The sequence below is a fragment of the Pseudorasbora parva genome, chromosome 18 (assembly GCF_024679245.1).
Source record: "Pseudorasbora parva isolate DD20220531a chromosome 18, ASM2467924v1, whole genome shotgun sequence".
NCBI lineage: Eukaryota > Metazoa > Chordata > Actinopteri > Cypriniformes > Gobionidae > Pseudorasbora > Pseudorasbora parva.
In genome coordinates, this window is record NC_090189.1 from 6,501,316 (window position 1) to 6,518,889 (window position 17,574).

General features: G+C 40.7%; 1 protein-coding gene across 4 annotated transcripts in view; it reads left to right on the plus strand.

Annotated features, from left to right (window-relative positions):
• The window catches only part of setx (senataxin), a 28,781-nt gene extending 12,613 nt beyond the window's left edge, over nucleotides 1-16,168 (plus strand). Inside the window, exons 7-26 of one of the 4 annotated variants that reach the window (XM_067422941.1) lie at nucleotides 42-216; nucleotides 1,699-1,795; nucleotides 1,923-5,390; nucleotides 5,539-5,635; nucleotides 5,774-5,944; nucleotides 6,023-6,246; nucleotides 6,606-6,758; nucleotides 6,877-7,030; nucleotides 7,126-7,227; nucleotides 7,312-7,424; nucleotides 7,601-7,672; nucleotides 7,783-7,932; nucleotides 8,194-8,301; nucleotides 9,433-9,608; nucleotides 9,723-9,815; nucleotides 10,271-10,363; nucleotides 10,448-10,603; nucleotides 10,770-10,865; nucleotides 14,967-15,054; nucleotides 15,154-16,168. In XM_067422941.1, the coding sequence (XP_067279042.1) occupies nucleotides 42-216; nucleotides 1,699-1,795; nucleotides 1,923-5,390; nucleotides 5,539-5,635; nucleotides 5,774-5,944; nucleotides 6,023-6,246; nucleotides 6,606-6,758; nucleotides 6,877-7,030; nucleotides 7,126-7,227; nucleotides 7,312-7,424; nucleotides 7,601-7,672; nucleotides 7,783-7,932; nucleotides 8,194-8,301; nucleotides 9,433-9,608; nucleotides 9,723-9,815; nucleotides 10,271-10,363; nucleotides 10,448-10,603; nucleotides 10,770-10,865; nucleotides 14,967-15,054; nucleotides 15,154-15,654 (6,287 nt within the window). In that variant the 3' untranslated portion in view covers nucleotides 15,655-16,168. The remainder of the gene's footprint in view (nucleotides 1-41; nucleotides 217-1,698; nucleotides 1,796-1,922; nucleotides 5,391-5,538; nucleotides 5,636-5,773; nucleotides 5,945-6,022; nucleotides 6,247-6,605; nucleotides 6,759-6,876; nucleotides 7,031-7,125; nucleotides 7,228-7,311; nucleotides 7,425-7,600; nucleotides 7,673-7,782; nucleotides 7,933-8,193; nucleotides 8,302-9,432; nucleotides 9,609-9,722; nucleotides 9,816-10,270; nucleotides 10,364-10,447; nucleotides 10,604-10,769; nucleotides 10,866-14,966; nucleotides 15,055-15,153) is intronic. The other 3 variants (XM_067422942.1, XM_067422944.1, XM_067422945.1) reach the window with 3 other exon arrangements.
• The last annotated feature ends 1,406 nt before the right edge of the window (nucleotides 16,169-17,574 follow it).

Here is a 17,574-nt window from a genome sequence, read left to right on the forward strand (position 1 = left end):
CTGGTAATAAAATCCACTTAAAAAGTTAATTTATTTTTCAGAGGATAACCCATCTTCTGACCCATTCTGGCCAGCCCTCCACTGTTTTATGGTAATCCTGGATCGACTCGGTTCTAAGATCTGGGGTCAGGTTGACCCTAGTATGGCTTTCCAGACCATCACTGGAGCAGCCAGCTATGATGTGGAAATAAGAAGCATCCAGCAAAAAACCATGGGGTAAGAATTCATGCAGTCGTTTCATAGGATCAATTTTAAATTCAATACACTCCTTGCATTTGTTCACATTATGGATCAACTGTTCACATCTTTCATTGTATTCCTCTCTGTTTACTTCTCTTCACTCTATCCATACTTCTCCACAAATTAAATATTCACACCATTTAAATATAACTTATTTTTGGAACGGCCTTTAAAGTTAAATGGTTTGTAACTCCATTACTATTGGTTGTCACTTATTTAAAACTTTAACTCCAATTTAGTTCATGCCTCCCAAATCTATTAAAGATTGCTGAAAAATTGCATTTCCAAAGTTCTGGAAAGATTTATGCACATACTTTGATAGAAATGTGATCCCAATTATGTCAATTGGTATGCTTAATATGCATTTTGCCAGGTGTAGAGCATAAAATTAATTGGCCTGTTTTTTTCTTTCTTTGAGAATTAACTCCCTGTAAATTTGGTTTTTTTTTAATGGATAGTGATGTGACATTTGAAAAATTACTATTCACTGTAGCTATTCCCATAGTTCTTTAAGATATAATTTGTTAAATGTAAAAGTGTAATGATTCCATATCACTGTAGCATTAATTCTCTTCCATATGCATTGCCCCAGGATTTCAAAATGAGATCTTTAGCTGCTGCCAAATGCGAGACATAAACGGGCCACATTAACAGATACCATTTATAAACTGTTCTCAATACTAATTTAAAACGGTACTTTTTTAAAACTCTTTAAAGTACCGTATTTTCCGGACTATAAGTCGCACTTTTTTTCATAGTTTGGCTGGTCCTGCGACTTATAGTCAGGTGCGACTTATATATCAAATTTAATTCATACTGACTGACAAGAATAAACATATAGCCGCGAGAGGGCGCTCTATGCTGCTCCTGTAGCCTACCCCAGGAAAAAAAAACTGAAATATTAACTTAAAGACAACAACTTAGAAAGACTGAACACAAACAAAATGCCCCCATAAAGAAAATCTTATTCTGCAAATTACAAACTGCATGTAGTAAAATATGCAGCGGAGAATGATTCACGAGCATCTGTGGACTCGTTCCTTTCAGCTCTGGGCTGGCCATCTTGCTTACAGTCCGCAAGTAGCTTTCTTTGTTTTCTTCATTACAGTTAAAGTAACCTCTGCTTTTCGCCAGTCCCTTACAAGTTTCTCACTTCAAACTTTCTTTCTTCTGGTCGGTTATGCAGTGAAGCGGGCACGAGCGAGTGCACGCGAGCAGGTGCTCGCATGTGCGCGCGGCTCCCGCTCTGCCCTAATGCGACTTATAGTCCAGTGTGACTTATATATGTTTTTTTCCTCTTCATGACGCATTTTTTGACTGATGCGACTCATACTCCGGAGCGACTTATAGTCCGGAAAATACGGTAGTGCCTTTTGGACAGTAATGGTTTGTTCTGAAATGCTGTTTGATGGAAGTAGTGTTAGCAGGATACTACTTATTTAATAATTTCTTAATTAGCAGGAGTATGGTCAAAGCAGAGCCAGAATATGATGACCATATGGTGACTTGCAGTCAGATGGTATATGACTGTTATGCCTCAGAAAAGCCGAGCCAAGTAAGATTTCTCTTTTATTGGTCTACTGCTCCACAGCGTATTTACTTTACATAATCATGTAATGAACTCTTTGTATTGTTTGTTAGGAAAAAGCTTAATATTATTCTTTTTTTTTCCGTTCATTTAGGCATCTGGTTCATCTAACAGTGGTATTTGCAGCAACTATGTGATCTATGAGGATATGCAGTCCTTGGTCAAAGTGCTTGATTCGGAGATGGGCCAGAGTATGCGTGTATATGGAAGCACTTTTCTGTGGTTCATTCCATTTGTCCGTTCCATAATGGAACTTCCAGAGCTCAATGCCTCCTATATTAGTGAAGTCATTCACTATCTTTGTGATAAGATACTAGCTAATCGACACGTTCTGACCGGACAGACAAGGGTGTGCGATAAAGTGACCGAGTTCTTCACTCGTATCCTCATTCAAATTGTTGAGCTACACTCTACAGAAGGACGCATGGGAATACTTTCTCGCTGTGCCCCCAAGTGGGTGGAAGTGATTGTCATGTGCATTGTCCTATCGGATGAACCACATGGACCACTGGACATGGGTGGGATTTACAGTGTCAGTTCAACTTCGTACAATCTTGGGATGGTAGGAGGAAGACTGCCTACAACTGGAGGTGGCATTGGTGCCATAATTCTAGGCTGCATGACACTGATTCGACTTCTGCTGAAAGAGGGTATAAAGACGGGCTCTGTCCCACGCGCAACCCATTTTTTGAATTTGCTTAACAAGCAGCTGCGTGGAGCTACAAACAAACGATGGAATCTAAACAATTCTGAATCTATAGAGCTTCAAAAGTGTTTAAAAAATGTTGTCCGGTCGATGCAAGAAAGATCTGCTTCTGCATCCTCTGTTGTTCCATCTCCATCTCCATCCCCATCCCCATCAGTGGAAGTACCTACAAACACGGTACTTTCCAGAAAATCAATGCCAACCCTGCATCAACAACATAAGGACCAGGAGGCAGGTCCGAGCAGAGCCAGTGGCTCCTCTTTTATTAAAGAGGAGCCACTTTGTAATTATGGAAATTCCTTCTTGGATGAGGATTTCTGCAGTGGTCTTGAGGACATCATAATGGCTAAAAAGGAACCTCCTGCCCCTGTGTTAATTTCAGAGCTGAGACCTGCCGATAAGTTGGCACATATTAAACCAGATCTGGTTATGCTGCAGGAAATTAGATCAAAATTAAATAACCAGAATTTGTCAAAGATTGAAGCCATTACCAAAAGAATGCCTGGTGAGTCCTTAAAACCTGCATATTTGGCATCAGCTAAGGAGGAACATGGTTCTAGAGCTCCGGAGGAGGAGGATGATGATGATGATGAACCCCTCAATGTCAGGCGAGCCCAACTGATAAAAGTTGCTAGCCGCAAACTTGAATCTAGTGACTCTGAAGTTGATTGTAGTGATGTTGGAAAAACGCATACCAGGTCCAACTCAAAGGAAAATGTAGACTCCAGTACCATTGTTATCTCTGATGATGACTCTGATGAAAGGCCAACTGACATTGTGAGGACTGTTGACAAGGAATGTGCCAAAAAATCTCCAGAGGTTTTGTCAACGAGTCCAGGGCGTGATTATGATGATCTCAGTGAATCACAAGTGTTTGAGTTTGAGACCCAGCAATATGTGGCATCTTCCTGGAATGATTCCGATTTTGACACATCAACCGTGACAAAGAAATCAGACCAAACACTCAAACCACAGGTGGAAGAAGCTCCTTGTGCAGTATCTCCCTCATGGACTTCAGAGGCTGCAATGATTCCAGATGAGGACATTGAGAGGGCTTGTCAGCAAGCAGAAGATAAGATCAGACAACCCCAGCAGCCACAAGAGCCAGCGGATTCATGTGGATCATCCAAAGCATCCAGTTCTGCGGAGAGCTGGGATAAATTTGTCAAACCAAAACCTCTGCCGGTTAAAAGCACCAAAACAAATCTATCGGAGAAGAGAGACATTTTACCGCCTAAAAAGCCATTGATTATTGATGCCCTTGCTCAAAAAGTCAGGCGCCATCCCTGGAAACGCAGCTCTATATCTCAGGGTGTAGAAGAACCTTCCTCGTCAACTACTCCATCCTCATCTGGTATTCAATCTTCCTCTCCATCCTCCAGTTCTGTTTCGTCACCCTATTTTTCTGCTTCTACCTCACGTGGCACCCCTGCCATTGTTCCTCCGAAAAAGGTGCGTAAAGTTGTTGAGCCAGAATCAACAGCAGAGCGTTTGGGATTGAAAAAGAAGGAAAGAAAAGCCTTTGATCTTTCTCAGCGTTCCCTGGATTGTGTGGCTAAACTGAGGTGTCATGGCCAGAAAGTGCATGTGGAACCACAACAGAAGCTGAGGCGAGTGTGTCGAGCCACGAAGACCTCTCCTCAGAAACGTGTGGGAAAAAGCAACAAGAAACTTCTGGGATCTCAAGATTTTCAGTTTTTCAGGCAAAGTCGTGAGAAGCCTCAGAGGCCAGCAACAGGGGCCACCACATCATTAGCACCCAAATCAGCAAAGACATATCAGCCAGGTGAAGTACCCTTGTCAAAACCTACAGTGGCAAACAATGGTGATTCCGTTCCCTGCTTTCAACCAGATCCTGATCAGCAGCAGGATAATGAAACGGCTGCATCCAAATCCAGTGATTCTAGAGGTGATGGGGTTGGAAGTAATAGGACATTAATTGAGTCTAAGTACTTTCAAGCCAGTGAGGCTGCTGATGTCAACATGGAAGAAGAAAAAGCCACCATGGCATCAAAAGAGGATGTTGATGATGAATGGATGTTCCTCACTCAGATGGAACCCACCGACATGGAACTGTGCTCGCAAATGGAGCAGTTTGAGGATGAAGATGAAAATGAGGAAAATGAACTCTTTCTTACCCAGAGAGATCCTGTTGACATGGACATTGATACAGATAGTGAGTCTGATATCCCAGGGCAACCAGAGTTGACACCCAAACCTTTTCAGACTCCTCATGGCCCTCTTTCGAATACCATGTGTAGTGATGAAAAAGTTGCTGATAATTTGTTCTTAAAGCCTGGCATTCCACCAGTGAAAAAGGTCAAACCCTCTACCACAAAGATATACAAGCCCAGCTCCCGCAGTGCCTCACTAGTCCTTGAAATGGAAAAAGGAGCTAAGCCTCCTCCTGCTGCTAATGTTGCTAAAGTGAGGATTCCCCGACTGCCACCAGCTATGCCACCCCCCAAAACATTTCAGCCTATGCCTCCTCCCCAATTCTCAAAGCCGTTTCCTTCACAACAAACTCCTCTGCCTCTGAGCCATGCCCCCAAGTCCGTCACTAGTACTAAAATAAGCTCTACTTCAGAGCCACCATCTTACAAGGTGTACCAAAGACCTGAGGCTCCGGTTAACAGACCAGCACCCACACAGGATCAAAGCCCAAAGTTTGATCTTTCAGTCTTGATCCAAGCAATCCTTAAATGGGAATACAGAATGCTTGAGAATTACAAAACATTTGGGAGTCCAACTGATCTATGCCAACTGCCGCTGAAGGAGGTGCCAGTTATGTTCCCTAGCTACCTGGAGTACTTCAACACCTTGTATCCCCTGCTGCTAATTAATGCATTTGAAGAGGTGGGACTTCGTCTTATTTCTGTAATGCCTAAAGCTTTAGATGTAATTGAGACTGCTAATTTGGTCTTGTCGTGCTGCTTTGTGTTCTGTTCCAAGCATAAGGTTTAGACTATGTATCTGTGTTAATGATCAATTGCTTTTTCAATAGATGGCTAGTGAGTGGCTCAAAGAAGGAAGGGTCAAGCTTAACCTAAGGGTCCAGGGTATGGAATACAGTAATCGCACCGCTAGCGCCAGATTCGCAGGTACGTCCTATCTTGGGCAGATCATCATCTGATGTTCTGTCAAAGTGTATTCTAATACATATAAGTACAATTATTTACCGTTAGCATGGTAGACTTTCAAGAATCATCCTTTTCATAAAGTTGTACTTATGTTTGTAGTGGGCATTTCTCAAGAAAGTGATGTGAAGCAACTGTACCCAAAAGAAGATGACCTTGTGTTGCTTTGGCTGCCAGACAACACTGGGGCATATGCCCACGATGAACCTAATTTTCATGAACCACACCCTCATTTCGGTTGTGTGTCCCGGTCTGGTGTTTCCAGAGGTCCAGGTGTGTGACTTGTGCGTAATCCGTATTAATGATATAGCACATTTATTTGCACAGTCTCATTGTTCTGTCTTTCCTCAGGTTCCATGTCAACCCTAAACTTGACCATTCAGACCCGTGGTAATGTATCTTCGGTGAATGCCCAACCTGTGCGCTGTGAAGTTATTGGATCTTTGATCAGCATATTCCGGGAGTTCCGTGCACTATGTTTGCTGCGAAATGGACCAATGCTGCGTCCTGTTCTTGCTCCACATGCGTCTTATTTCACACACACTCCGCATAGCCCATCGGACCTGGATGCACCAGTGAGTTTGGGTTTATACGAAGCAGTGTTTCCTAATCTTGATCCCTGTTCTTACAGCATTGCACCTTTTGTATGTCTCCTATTTAATATACCTGATTCAAATCATCACTTCTATAGCAGAGAGTTAGATGACCTGAACTGGGTGTCAGATAAAGGAGACAAATGGTATACAAGTATGAGAATTTGGAATGCAATGGACAAGAATAGTAGCCTAGGGTTGAATTATGGCCCATGTTTGAGCTGTAGTACCTTTTAGGTTGATGCATGTGCAAGTCCAATAGGTCAAATCTAATAGTTTTATTTTGTTCTAACATATTCCTTTTATAATGGGTTTTTCCTCTCTTTCTCTTTGAAATCCAGGAGTACAACAGGGACCAGGCAAAAGCAATATCCTGTGGTCTTGCCATGATACAGAGACCGCAGAGGACCCCAAAATTTCTCCTTATTCATGGTCCTCCAGGAACCGGGAAGAGTAAAACAATTGGTGGCCTGTTGTACAAACTACTGTCTTCGGTATTTATCTTTATGCCTGTATACTGTGTATGCTCACAAGCACACCTTAATCATACTGCAACTTCCAAGATACATTTTTGCTGAGTGTGTTTTGTGTGTTTTATGGTTATCTGATTAGGCTAATAACAGTGCTTCTGTGGGGAACCTTCACTCCAAGGCTCGACAGACACGTGTTCTTCTCTGTGCACCCTCTAACGCTGCCATCGACAGTCTGATGAAGAAAGTCATTGTGATCTTTAAAGAAAAATGCAGAAACATCAACGCTCCTCAAGGTTTCCAAGCTTGCACAACATACATTGACAGCTGAAGAAAGCATCCATGCCATATCCTGTCACATTATAGTATATGACAACACTTTTGTGTACAGGTAACTGCGGTGACATAAACTTAGTAAGATTGGGAAATGAAAGAACCATCTCGAAATCGCTAAAACCTTTCAGCCTCGACCACCAGACTAAAGCCAGAGCACGTGAGGGACAAATTCATGCATTAACACCATCTGCATATGCATAAACTCTGAAATTATGAATTAATAAGCTCCGTGTGTGTTTAGAGCGAGCCCAGCAAACTACAGATGTTGACATACAAAGGCGGAAGGAGCAACTGGACCAGAATATTGAGGATCTCTCCCAGCGATGTGCAAAGACACCAAAGGATTCTCCTGATGTAATGCATCCTCCATACATGCAATTATAGAGTTTCTATTAAGATAGACTGTGTTCTGAATGAAATGATAGCATATCATTATAGATCATGCATACTGAATGCACCCTACTACTTTAATAAAATAACTACATTTTTTATACGCTTACATTTCTGTAACCTCATGGACTGGATGACAGTTCAAGAAGTGGATGGACAGGAAGAGGCAGCTTATGAATGAGAGGGAAGGACTGAGTCGGCAGATTAAAGAGGTAAACAATCGTGTTATTTAACGTATATGTTTTACAATACTCTATAATATAATGCAAGACCATAATATTACTACAAACAAACCCTTCTCAAACGAATCTCTTTTTCTTAGTGTCGCAGTAAGCGACAAGAGAGTCAAGCATTTGTGCTGCAGAATGCTCATGTGATCTGCTGCACGCTCAGCACCAGTGGAAGTATTGTCCTCGAAAATGCTTTCCGTCGACTGGGACATGAACCATTTAAATGTGTCATCATCGATGAGGTGCTAAAATCTCTATAGTTTCTGATTACATTGAATGTTGTTGTGGTGTTTGGTCAAATACTAATGTAGTAAGATTATAAATACTCAAGCCATCTGTTGACCTCCAATTAAATGAGTCTCGTACTGCTAGTACAGCAGTTCAAACAAATAGGTTTTTAGTATTTTTTTATTTGGCTTTTGTCATATTGTGTTTTTATCATTAACTTACTGAATATATCATTATAAACATACTAGCATGTTTTGTCTTTTGCACATTTGTAGGCTAGTCAGGCTAAAGAAACTGAGACGCTGATTCCCATGCTTTACCGAAGTCCTGCCATAATCCTTGTTGGTGATCCCAATCAGCTTCCACCAACGGTTGTCTCCCAGGTACCCTACCATATTAGCCATGGAGCATTTGTATTACAAGCATATACATTTAAAATTGTCATTTTAATTACTTGCCCCCATGTCATTCCAAACCCATAAGACTTTCGTTATTCTCCTACGCTGTCAGAACGCCAGCATGCGCGTGATTCTGACGCAGGAGCTAGCCAATGGTGAGCTGCCGTTCTGACGCAGAACTCTGAAGCTCTGCACTGTATTTACTACATCAATTACATGCGATACTGACACAGACGAGAAGAAATGTTGAATAAAGTTATTTTTGTTTGGTTTTGTACACAAAAAGGTATTCTTGTGGCTTCATAAAATTAAAGGGATAGTTCAGACAAACATTAAATCTCCGTCATTAATGACTCCACCTAATGTCGTTCCTCACCCGTTAGACCTCCGTTCATCTTCAGAACACAGTTTAAGATATTTTAGATTTAGTCCAAGAGCGTATCTAAGTGTATGGACACTATACTGTCCATGTCCAGAAAGGGAATAAAAACATGTATTTTTGATGCTTAAAGAGATTCTAATGAACTAACTGATGTCACATATGGACTACGATGTTTTTATTCCCTTTCTGGACATGGACAGTATAGTGTGCATACACTTAGATACTCTCTTAGACTAAATATAAAATATCTTAAACTGTGTTCTGAAGATGAACTGAAGTCTTACGGGTGTGGAACGACATTAGAGTGAGTCATTTATTACAGAAATTTATGGGTGAACTAACCCTTAAAGGTCGAACCACTGGAGTCACATGGATGATTTAACGATGTCTGTACTGCCTTTCGGGGTCTTGAAAGTGTGAATTAAATTGCTGTCTATGGAGGGGTCAGAAAGCTCTCAAATTTCATCAAAAATATCTTTGTGCTCTGAAGATGAACGAAGGTCTTACAGGTTTGGAATGACATGATGGTGAGGAATTAATGACAGAACTTCATTTTTGTGTGAACTATCCCTTCAAATCTATACTTTTTTTTGTTTTTTTTAAAGCCGTGTCTTACTGTAAATTTTGGCATTACATATAAATGGCAGTAAATGAAATCTGCAGAGAAACTTTATTTCAGTTTTTACATTTTGTGCAAGTTATGGGTGTTTTCTTTTTCGTGTGTGTTTGAACAGAAAGCAAAGGAGTTTGGCTACGACCAGTCTCTTATGGCAAGGTTATGCAAAAATCTTCATCCATCAAACCCACAACTGTCTCCCATCCTCCTCCTCAGCATGCAGTACCGCATGCACCCTGAGATCTGCGAATTCCCCTCCAAGTACATCTACAACAGTGCTCTTCAGAATGACTGGTAAGCACACACGACTCTTTGTTTGTTCTGAAAGTTTACACTCAAGGCGTTTGTAGGGAGAGAGAAAGATGAGTGCTCTGGAATCAGACTCCTCACCGTGTTTATGATGTGTAGGAAGGGGCAGTGCAGGCAGTATGATCAGGAGCAGTGGACTATGACCAAGTCTGAATTAAAACTCCTAAGGTCATTGAGAGGACCGTGCTTGTGGTGAGTGTGAGTGCTCGACACAATGAGCTGCTAACTGCAGACTGAACCGGGACCCTGCAGACCTCAAGAAACATTCCAGTGACATAGATGTTGCAGTCTTATTTGTGTTTGACTCCCACTTTGCTGTGAAGGCCAATTCATACTGAGAATACAAAGAAGAAAGCTACATAAATCACAGATAAAAGGTGCATTCACCAAGAGCAGCGTGAAAAAGCACTTCAGTTATTCACATGCTTTATCAAAGGTGAAGTGTGCTGCACAAAAGATTGAAACCAATCCTGTAGACTCGCACTCTTTACTGTCGTAAATCGCAGTCTGCTATTTTATTTAAACATTTTTGGTCCGTCATTTTTCTCAGTTCATCTGCATTGCGAGGTTTGGCAAAAAGTAACATTTGCGTGCAAGGTCATCAAGTAGGAATGTGGACTTCTGATTTGTGCACTTTTGTCCCACAGTGAGACTGCTCAGAAACGCTGTTCCTTCAGCTGGCCCTTCAAGCCCTACAAGGTGTTTGATGTGACTGATGGGAGAGAGATGAAGGAGAGAGAGTAAGAAGCGGAGGGTTGTGGGTGGGACTTAACTGCCTCTTGTGTCTGAACACTTAACTTTTATTTTGTTTCTCCATCGTTCAGTTCATTTATCAACCCCAAAGAGGTCAGTTTGGTCTTGCTGCTGTTGAAGCTGCTAGGCGAGAAGCAGTCGGTGCGAGTGGGCGTCATAACGCCCTACAGTGCCCAGAAACAACGGATACTGGATGCCATCAGAGGTTCAGGCATCAACAGACTTCAGTGAGTGCAGATTTTCTTAAGGAAAAAAGTTGGTTTTCATCAAATTGTATGTTTTTCCATTTTATTGCAGCGTGCCCCAAGAAATGATTAGTCTTTTAATATTTGTACAAAGAAATGTTTAAATCTACTCTTGAAAAAATAAAATGAATGCATAACTGTGTTTTAGGGTGGATGTAGATACTGTTGATGGCTTTCAGGGAAGAGAAATGGACTGCATTATTGTGTCTTGTGTGAGGGCCAGCAGTGAAATGGGTTCCATTGGGTAAGTGTGTGTGTGTGTGTGTAGAGGGTATGCACATGATGTCACTGTCATGTAACTGTGCCTACGGTTACACCCACTTGGTGGCAAAAAGAAAGCATTGGTTTTCAGCGTGAAAAAAACAAAACATCTAAAACATTAAAGAGCTTGGAGATTCAAATAGATTTGACTAAATCTGAGGTATATTTTTAGACTGCCGAAAACTACAGAAAAGACAAGCAAATGGATCTTTGTAGTTATCATTTTGGGGTAAAATCATACCCTATATATTCTATTGTGTTGACAACCTGTCAATTACATATTTACCAGCTTATATTCTACATAAATTGGATGGTTTTTAAACCAACACTTCTGCTACTTCACTTGGGTGGTTTCTATTGCGACCACAACTCTATCTTGGTCACAAGCCTCTTCCTCTGGTCATATATTGCTCCACTCCTGTAACCTTCTATTGATTCAGGAGGAGTCTTTTCTCAATTATATTATCTCAGAGTTTACACTGATCACTACCGTACCCCCTAGGCTTACACAGCAACTGGTACAACAACCTGGTGGGGTGGGTTAGCCTTCCGTTCAGTATACACTCCCACGGCTCACTCTTTTATAACTGGTTGGCAACCTTGACCGGGGACCTATCGCTATACAAATGATCTTTTTCATGATGCCCCAAAATGATTCTTACTGTTGTCTAGGGGAAAAGGGTGAAACATAACTCTGAAAAAAATAACCTGTATATTTGAATAAAGGTGTTACGAACCCCACTAAGAAGAATGCTCGTAAGGGGGGTACGCAACATAAAAGGGCACGCGAAACAGAAAGTGCCATTGAAAATCATTTATTAGTGACCCTATGGCGCTCACGTGTCAAGTACTACATAGAAAGAAACGATATCAACTCAAACATACACAAACAAACAAAACAATAACAAATAAGTGCGAGAAAAACATAAGACAAACGTCACAGCTGGTCAGCTACCATGATGTCAGGATGCACACAAAGCCCATAGGAACACAGGCTGTTACCAACAATGTTTCATCCAGTGACGGGGTTCGGTCAGGCAGCCAGAATCACACGACAGCACGCACTCTGGTCCTCTCCCGTCTCCTTCTCTTTCTCTCCTCATATATCCAACTCCAAACATCATTAACAAACGAGCGACAGGTGTACAGGGGCGGAGCTCACCCTCCGAAGAAAATCAAACCACAATCAATAAACATACTGATAATAATATATTATATAATGACTATTCATAATATTACTAATAAAGAATAATAATAATGATGGTAATGAAAAAGAAGATTAAATAGGACCATAACAAAGGTGAATTTATTGATTCAATTTGGGACCTTAGATTCAGGAGTTGACTGGTTCCTTGGTTTTAAACCCCTTCCCTAAAGCCTAACCTGAAAAGAAAAGGAAAAATACAATATATAAACCTAACTCTCTAACAAAAAACATAGATCAAAATCGTTTAAAAAAAGAAAAAAATTGGATCGGACTTCCTACTTTTCCAAACTAGGCCAGTATTTACTATATTTACAACCAGGCAAACGAACGGAAAAGGGCGGTCCAAATCAGTGTCAGAAAACAGGCAACGGGTCAAATACCGAAAGTTCCTCATATACACAGTGTTCAATTTAAACAAGCAATACTCAGTCTCTAATATTCTTAACACTCTTTACACACACAAACAAACTGCACATTTTACAGGTCACACAACTCCCTCTCAAAACACAAGATCTCTGGGTCTCACTCTGATCCACAGTATTTTAAAAAGCACGTCATCACTTCCTCCACCCAATTATGACATGGCAATTAGCCTGCAGGTACCAATAAGATGAACATTGTGGATAGACACGCAAAGATACTCTCAAAACATGGGGCTGTAACTCTTACTCTACTGCAATGAGCAGGCTGAGACAATAGTATCAGAGTTTGAGGGCAGTCCTCATTCTCACGTTATTGTTTTTTTTGCAAAAGCGAAATGCATCAATCTGCCAGCTAAGATAGCAGTTCCATGGGCTAGATACACAATTACATTTTCAAGGCTTATCCTGACTCTGTTCAGTGTTCTTCTCTATGAATGTCAGGTGTCTTCTTCGGTCTTCTGATGTTGTGGTTTTGTTAGTGGTCTCTCATAGCCTGATGTGGTCATACTCAATTCTAGTCAGAATGTGACTCTGAAACTGCTCCATTGGGCTGAGATTATGAGGCGTGTTTCAGCTGAACCAGGAAAGACCTCAATTGGATAGACCAGGGGTCACCAACTGGCGGACTCCGGTCCGGATCCGGACCGCGAGATGCATCCATCCGGACCGCGAAGCCTTTTGACGTAATGAAATAAATGCCAAATGGGATTTTAAAAATAAATAAATAATCACATTTATATCAGGCAGCTCAGTAGAACCATTTTTTCCTATGTTGCCACGGTTGCGTTGACAGTTAAAGGGGTCGCACACCAGACGCTCAGCTCAGCTCAGCTCCGCGTGCGTCTCAGGTAGGCCTATCTCACACCGGGCGCACACATACGCGCAAGCTCAGTTTGAATCGACTTCTGACAGAAGAACTGCACGATGGGTGTATCTTGTAGCACAGGGTGAAATAATTATGTATGTACATGGACGATTTGAGGGAAATATAATATAAATTTAATAAATCGTGCAGCTCGTGGCGTGTCCGTTTTTATTTCGGCTCCCATGTTAACGGTTGAGTTTGCACACCGTTCCGACCTTTAAGTTCAACTCTTTTGAAATGTTATTTGAGGTTATTTACGTTTTTCTGGATTTAAAGGAACAGTTGAACTAAAGAGATCAAATGTTTCTGGCACTTTTTTCATTTTTCCAACAGTGGCACTTTTACCCGACACTATTTTTACCTGTTTGCGTTTCTGGATAATATTGCTAATGATTTTTTACCAGTGCAATTTGAAGCACAGAGAGAGCAGTGCTGAAGACAGCCTAAATTTAGTTAGGTAGAGACTATATATGTGAATGAACATAAAATGTTATGAGATTTCTGTTTTGTTTTTTAACAAGGAGGGTTTGTGTTGTTGTTACTGTTTATCTCAGTTCAGCAGAAAAAGTACTTGCTAGTAATGCTGAAAATGATGTATTTTCAGTACAGATTTAGAGATGAAGGCATTTTTTTTCATTCATCATTTTTTGTCAGACATGGCTACTGGTTAAATTAGATATTTTGTACCAACGCAACTTAAACAGAACAACCTCAAAATGAGATACATTTATTAAAGGATTACCTATTGCTTTAACAATATGAAAAGCCATGTTTATCTATATGAGAACATAGTATATTTTGTTCAATAAAGAAACTTTTTTTAATCTACACTAATTTCTTTAATATGGCAAAAAGACATCAATTCATGTTTTTAGGTATATAATTGTCTGGACCTCGGCCAGTGAGGAAGGTTTATTTGCTGGACACAAATCAATTTTAGTTGAAGACCCCTGGGATAGACCAACAACCAATCAGAGCAATGAAGCAACGCATTACGCTAGTTGTCAAATGTCAACAGAGCTCAAGTGCTCTGTGTTGCCAAGTCCGCGTTTTTTCCCCCGTGGGTTATTTTCTATGTCCGCTTGTTGAAGCGACTATTATGTGATATATAGACCCATGAGTGTGAATTAGCAGGCAACCTTGCCAAAATAACACGTTTTACCCCTAGTGCTCCCGGAACACTAATGGAACAGGAGCCATCTTTACAGGATGTGCTATATGGTGTACATAGTACGTGTTTTTTTACATGTGATCACTAAATAATACACATCTCGCAGGCAAATTAGCTTTTATGCATTTCCCCGACGTTGAAATCAGGCTCCTATAAATGTCAGGAAACACGATCATGGCTGCATGTCAATATCTATGGATCACTGGATCTTTTGTAACACTTTCAGGTTACACTAAAGGTTGCACTCGATATAATCGTTTGCTTTTTGCCTTTCCCATATTAAATCTGGTCATACAGCAGCTCTTCTGCCACTGTCCGGTTAAGGGGGGAGTTCTGTGACGTCAATGCATACCGTCTATATCATTCATAAATATTCATGTTTCTGGTTCAAACTTAGGAGCATTTCTTTCTTTCTTAAGGTTTGTTGGAAATCGTCAGAGGATGAATGTAACCATTACTAGAGCCAGATTTAGTCTCTTCATACTGGGACATCTACGCACACTCAGGGTAACGTACATATTTATACACTCGCTTGTCTTGATCCATCAGAAGAGAGGTGCTTTTGTGTGCTTTTAATGTTTTAATGAAATCAACGCATGTCTGCAGGAACAAAGCGATTGGGGAGCGTTGATTGAGGATGCTGGGAGACGGGACGCTATAATCAAAACAATGCAAAGAAATTTTGAAAGCGACGTCAAGAAGATTGTTAAACGAGATCCACCCGCTCGCAGCCTCTCTCATCCCCCTGTTGGGAGATCAAGCACTGTGACCTCACCTGTTTTGCATACTCCTGTGGAAATAAGCCCCGCCCCTGCGCCACCCCCCCACCATGACATGAGCAGCGGTCAGGCGCAGCAGCCAATGCCACGTCTAATACCTTTGGAATGCCCTAGAGACCCACGGATGAGTGACAGGCCCAGAGACCCACGGTTTTCAGAGCGGTGGCCAATCAGAGAACTGGGACCGGACAGGCGGAGCTTACCAGCACCACGCCATCCAACGCACAGAGCTAATTCATATGATGCTGACTCTAATAGTACCGGCCAATCTTCCAGATACTCTTTCAAACACCGTGGTTCCCCCCCGCCAAGACGACACAGGAGATAAAATCATTATCCCTGTTTTTATTTTTCATTAAAGCTTAAGAACAATGCGTTGAGAGAGATGTTTTTCCTCATGTCCTCTTCTCCATGTTTTGTAAGTCCATCATACACCAAAGGGTCTGTGTTAACTCTTTCTCAGACATAGGCAATTAGCTTGATGAATTATTTTTTATAGCAGTACTTGCCTAATCTTGGACTCCTCCTGATCATTCTTTGCTGCTGAACACGCATTGAATAACTGTTTTATTCAAGAGGGATGGTTTGTTCCCTACAACAGATTTTGTTGACCTTATGCTAGTCTTCCAAATATATATATATTAATGCAATAACTGCACTTTCTTAAGCTGGTGGACTTGCTAAACAATCAGTCTGTATAGTTTGTCTCTTATTTGAATGTAGCTTTGATTTAAGGTGTTGTTGCAGGGATGGGTTTGCTGTGCAAATGTGTTGTGCATGAATGCAGTGCTGTTTGTTTCACTGGTTGTTTTATACTGACTTTTAACATGCTGGATGTGGTGAGAAAGCCAAGAACAGAACCAGAGGAAGTATTCCTTTAACTTTTTAATTTCACATCTAAAATGTCATATGTTTGCGTTGTAAATAAGTTACGTTTGAAATTGTACATTTGAAGTATACTTGCCAAATACCTACAGAATGAGAGATCGACCCGCTACTGTGGTGTTTTTCTTTTTTATCTTTTGTGTGACCAGTTTTACAAAAGTGTACGAAGAGGCCTTTGTTTTGTACGGATGCACTTTTTGTAGACAGGAAATTAAAAAAAAGTTCCCTTTTTTGTATTTTATTATTATTTATTTATTTATGAGAATCACTGCACCCATAACCATGCCCTGCCCACCACACAAGCTGGGAATCCTTTATATATTTATATATCACTCACCTGAAGGATTATTAGGAACACCTGTTCAATTTCTCATTAATGCAATTACCTAATCAACCAATCATATGACAGTTGCTTCCATGCATTTAGGGGTGTGTTCCTGGTCAAGACAATATCCTGAAAGTAGTAATGGGATACACCTGTGCTGCGTTCCACTCCACTTTAAGACACAGCTGATTGAGACGCTGGGACCCACTTGCGAACTTCCCTAATCACTTCCCCTTGGGGGAATCCCCACCGCCATTTTGAAGTGCGTTCCACTTCGGGAAGTGAACAAGGGAAATTTATATGGACAGACCCTTGCTCCCTCGATTTTGAGCGAGTCTACTTCATATGCAGGGCCATACCCAGGAATTTCTAAATACTGAGGTCCAAATATGAATTTTGGAGGGTTTGAAAAAAAAAAAAAAAACATTTCCCTCCTTTACATATGCAGACATAAGAAAATCAAAGAATCAGCTAACTGTAGCTTTATAACCATGTCAGTGTGCAGTATAAATTATTTTAAGAAGACAACAGATTTTTATAAATGAAAATCTGTTTAAATGTTGCAAAAAAATAAGACTCCAAATTAGAAAATCAGTTTTGTTATTAAATTGAGCCAAAGATGACATATGTGTGACTCCGTCTTTGAAAACCTTGCTAAAGTAAATTTGTGTGATTTACATTATGTAAAGAACATTATTTGAACATATAACCTTGATGTATTTAATGTTCAATGAGATCATGTCAAAGATAGAAATCAATGTGAAAATATAACCAATGAGTGAAATCAAAATTTGATGCTCCTAATCTCAATATTAGATTATGAGACTTTAGCCTGGATTTCACAGACAAGAATCACATTGAGTAACTTAGCAATTAGGAATATATTGTCGGCTAATGCTAATGCTTTTTCCCCAGTCTCCTTCTCTTACCCTGTATCTTTTCTCTTTTCAAAGCTGAGCTTTGTTTGAGGCAGTCTTTTCATTTTCGTCTGTATCGGTAAAGACAAAGTTGTAAATGTAAATTTACTGAAGGCTTCCA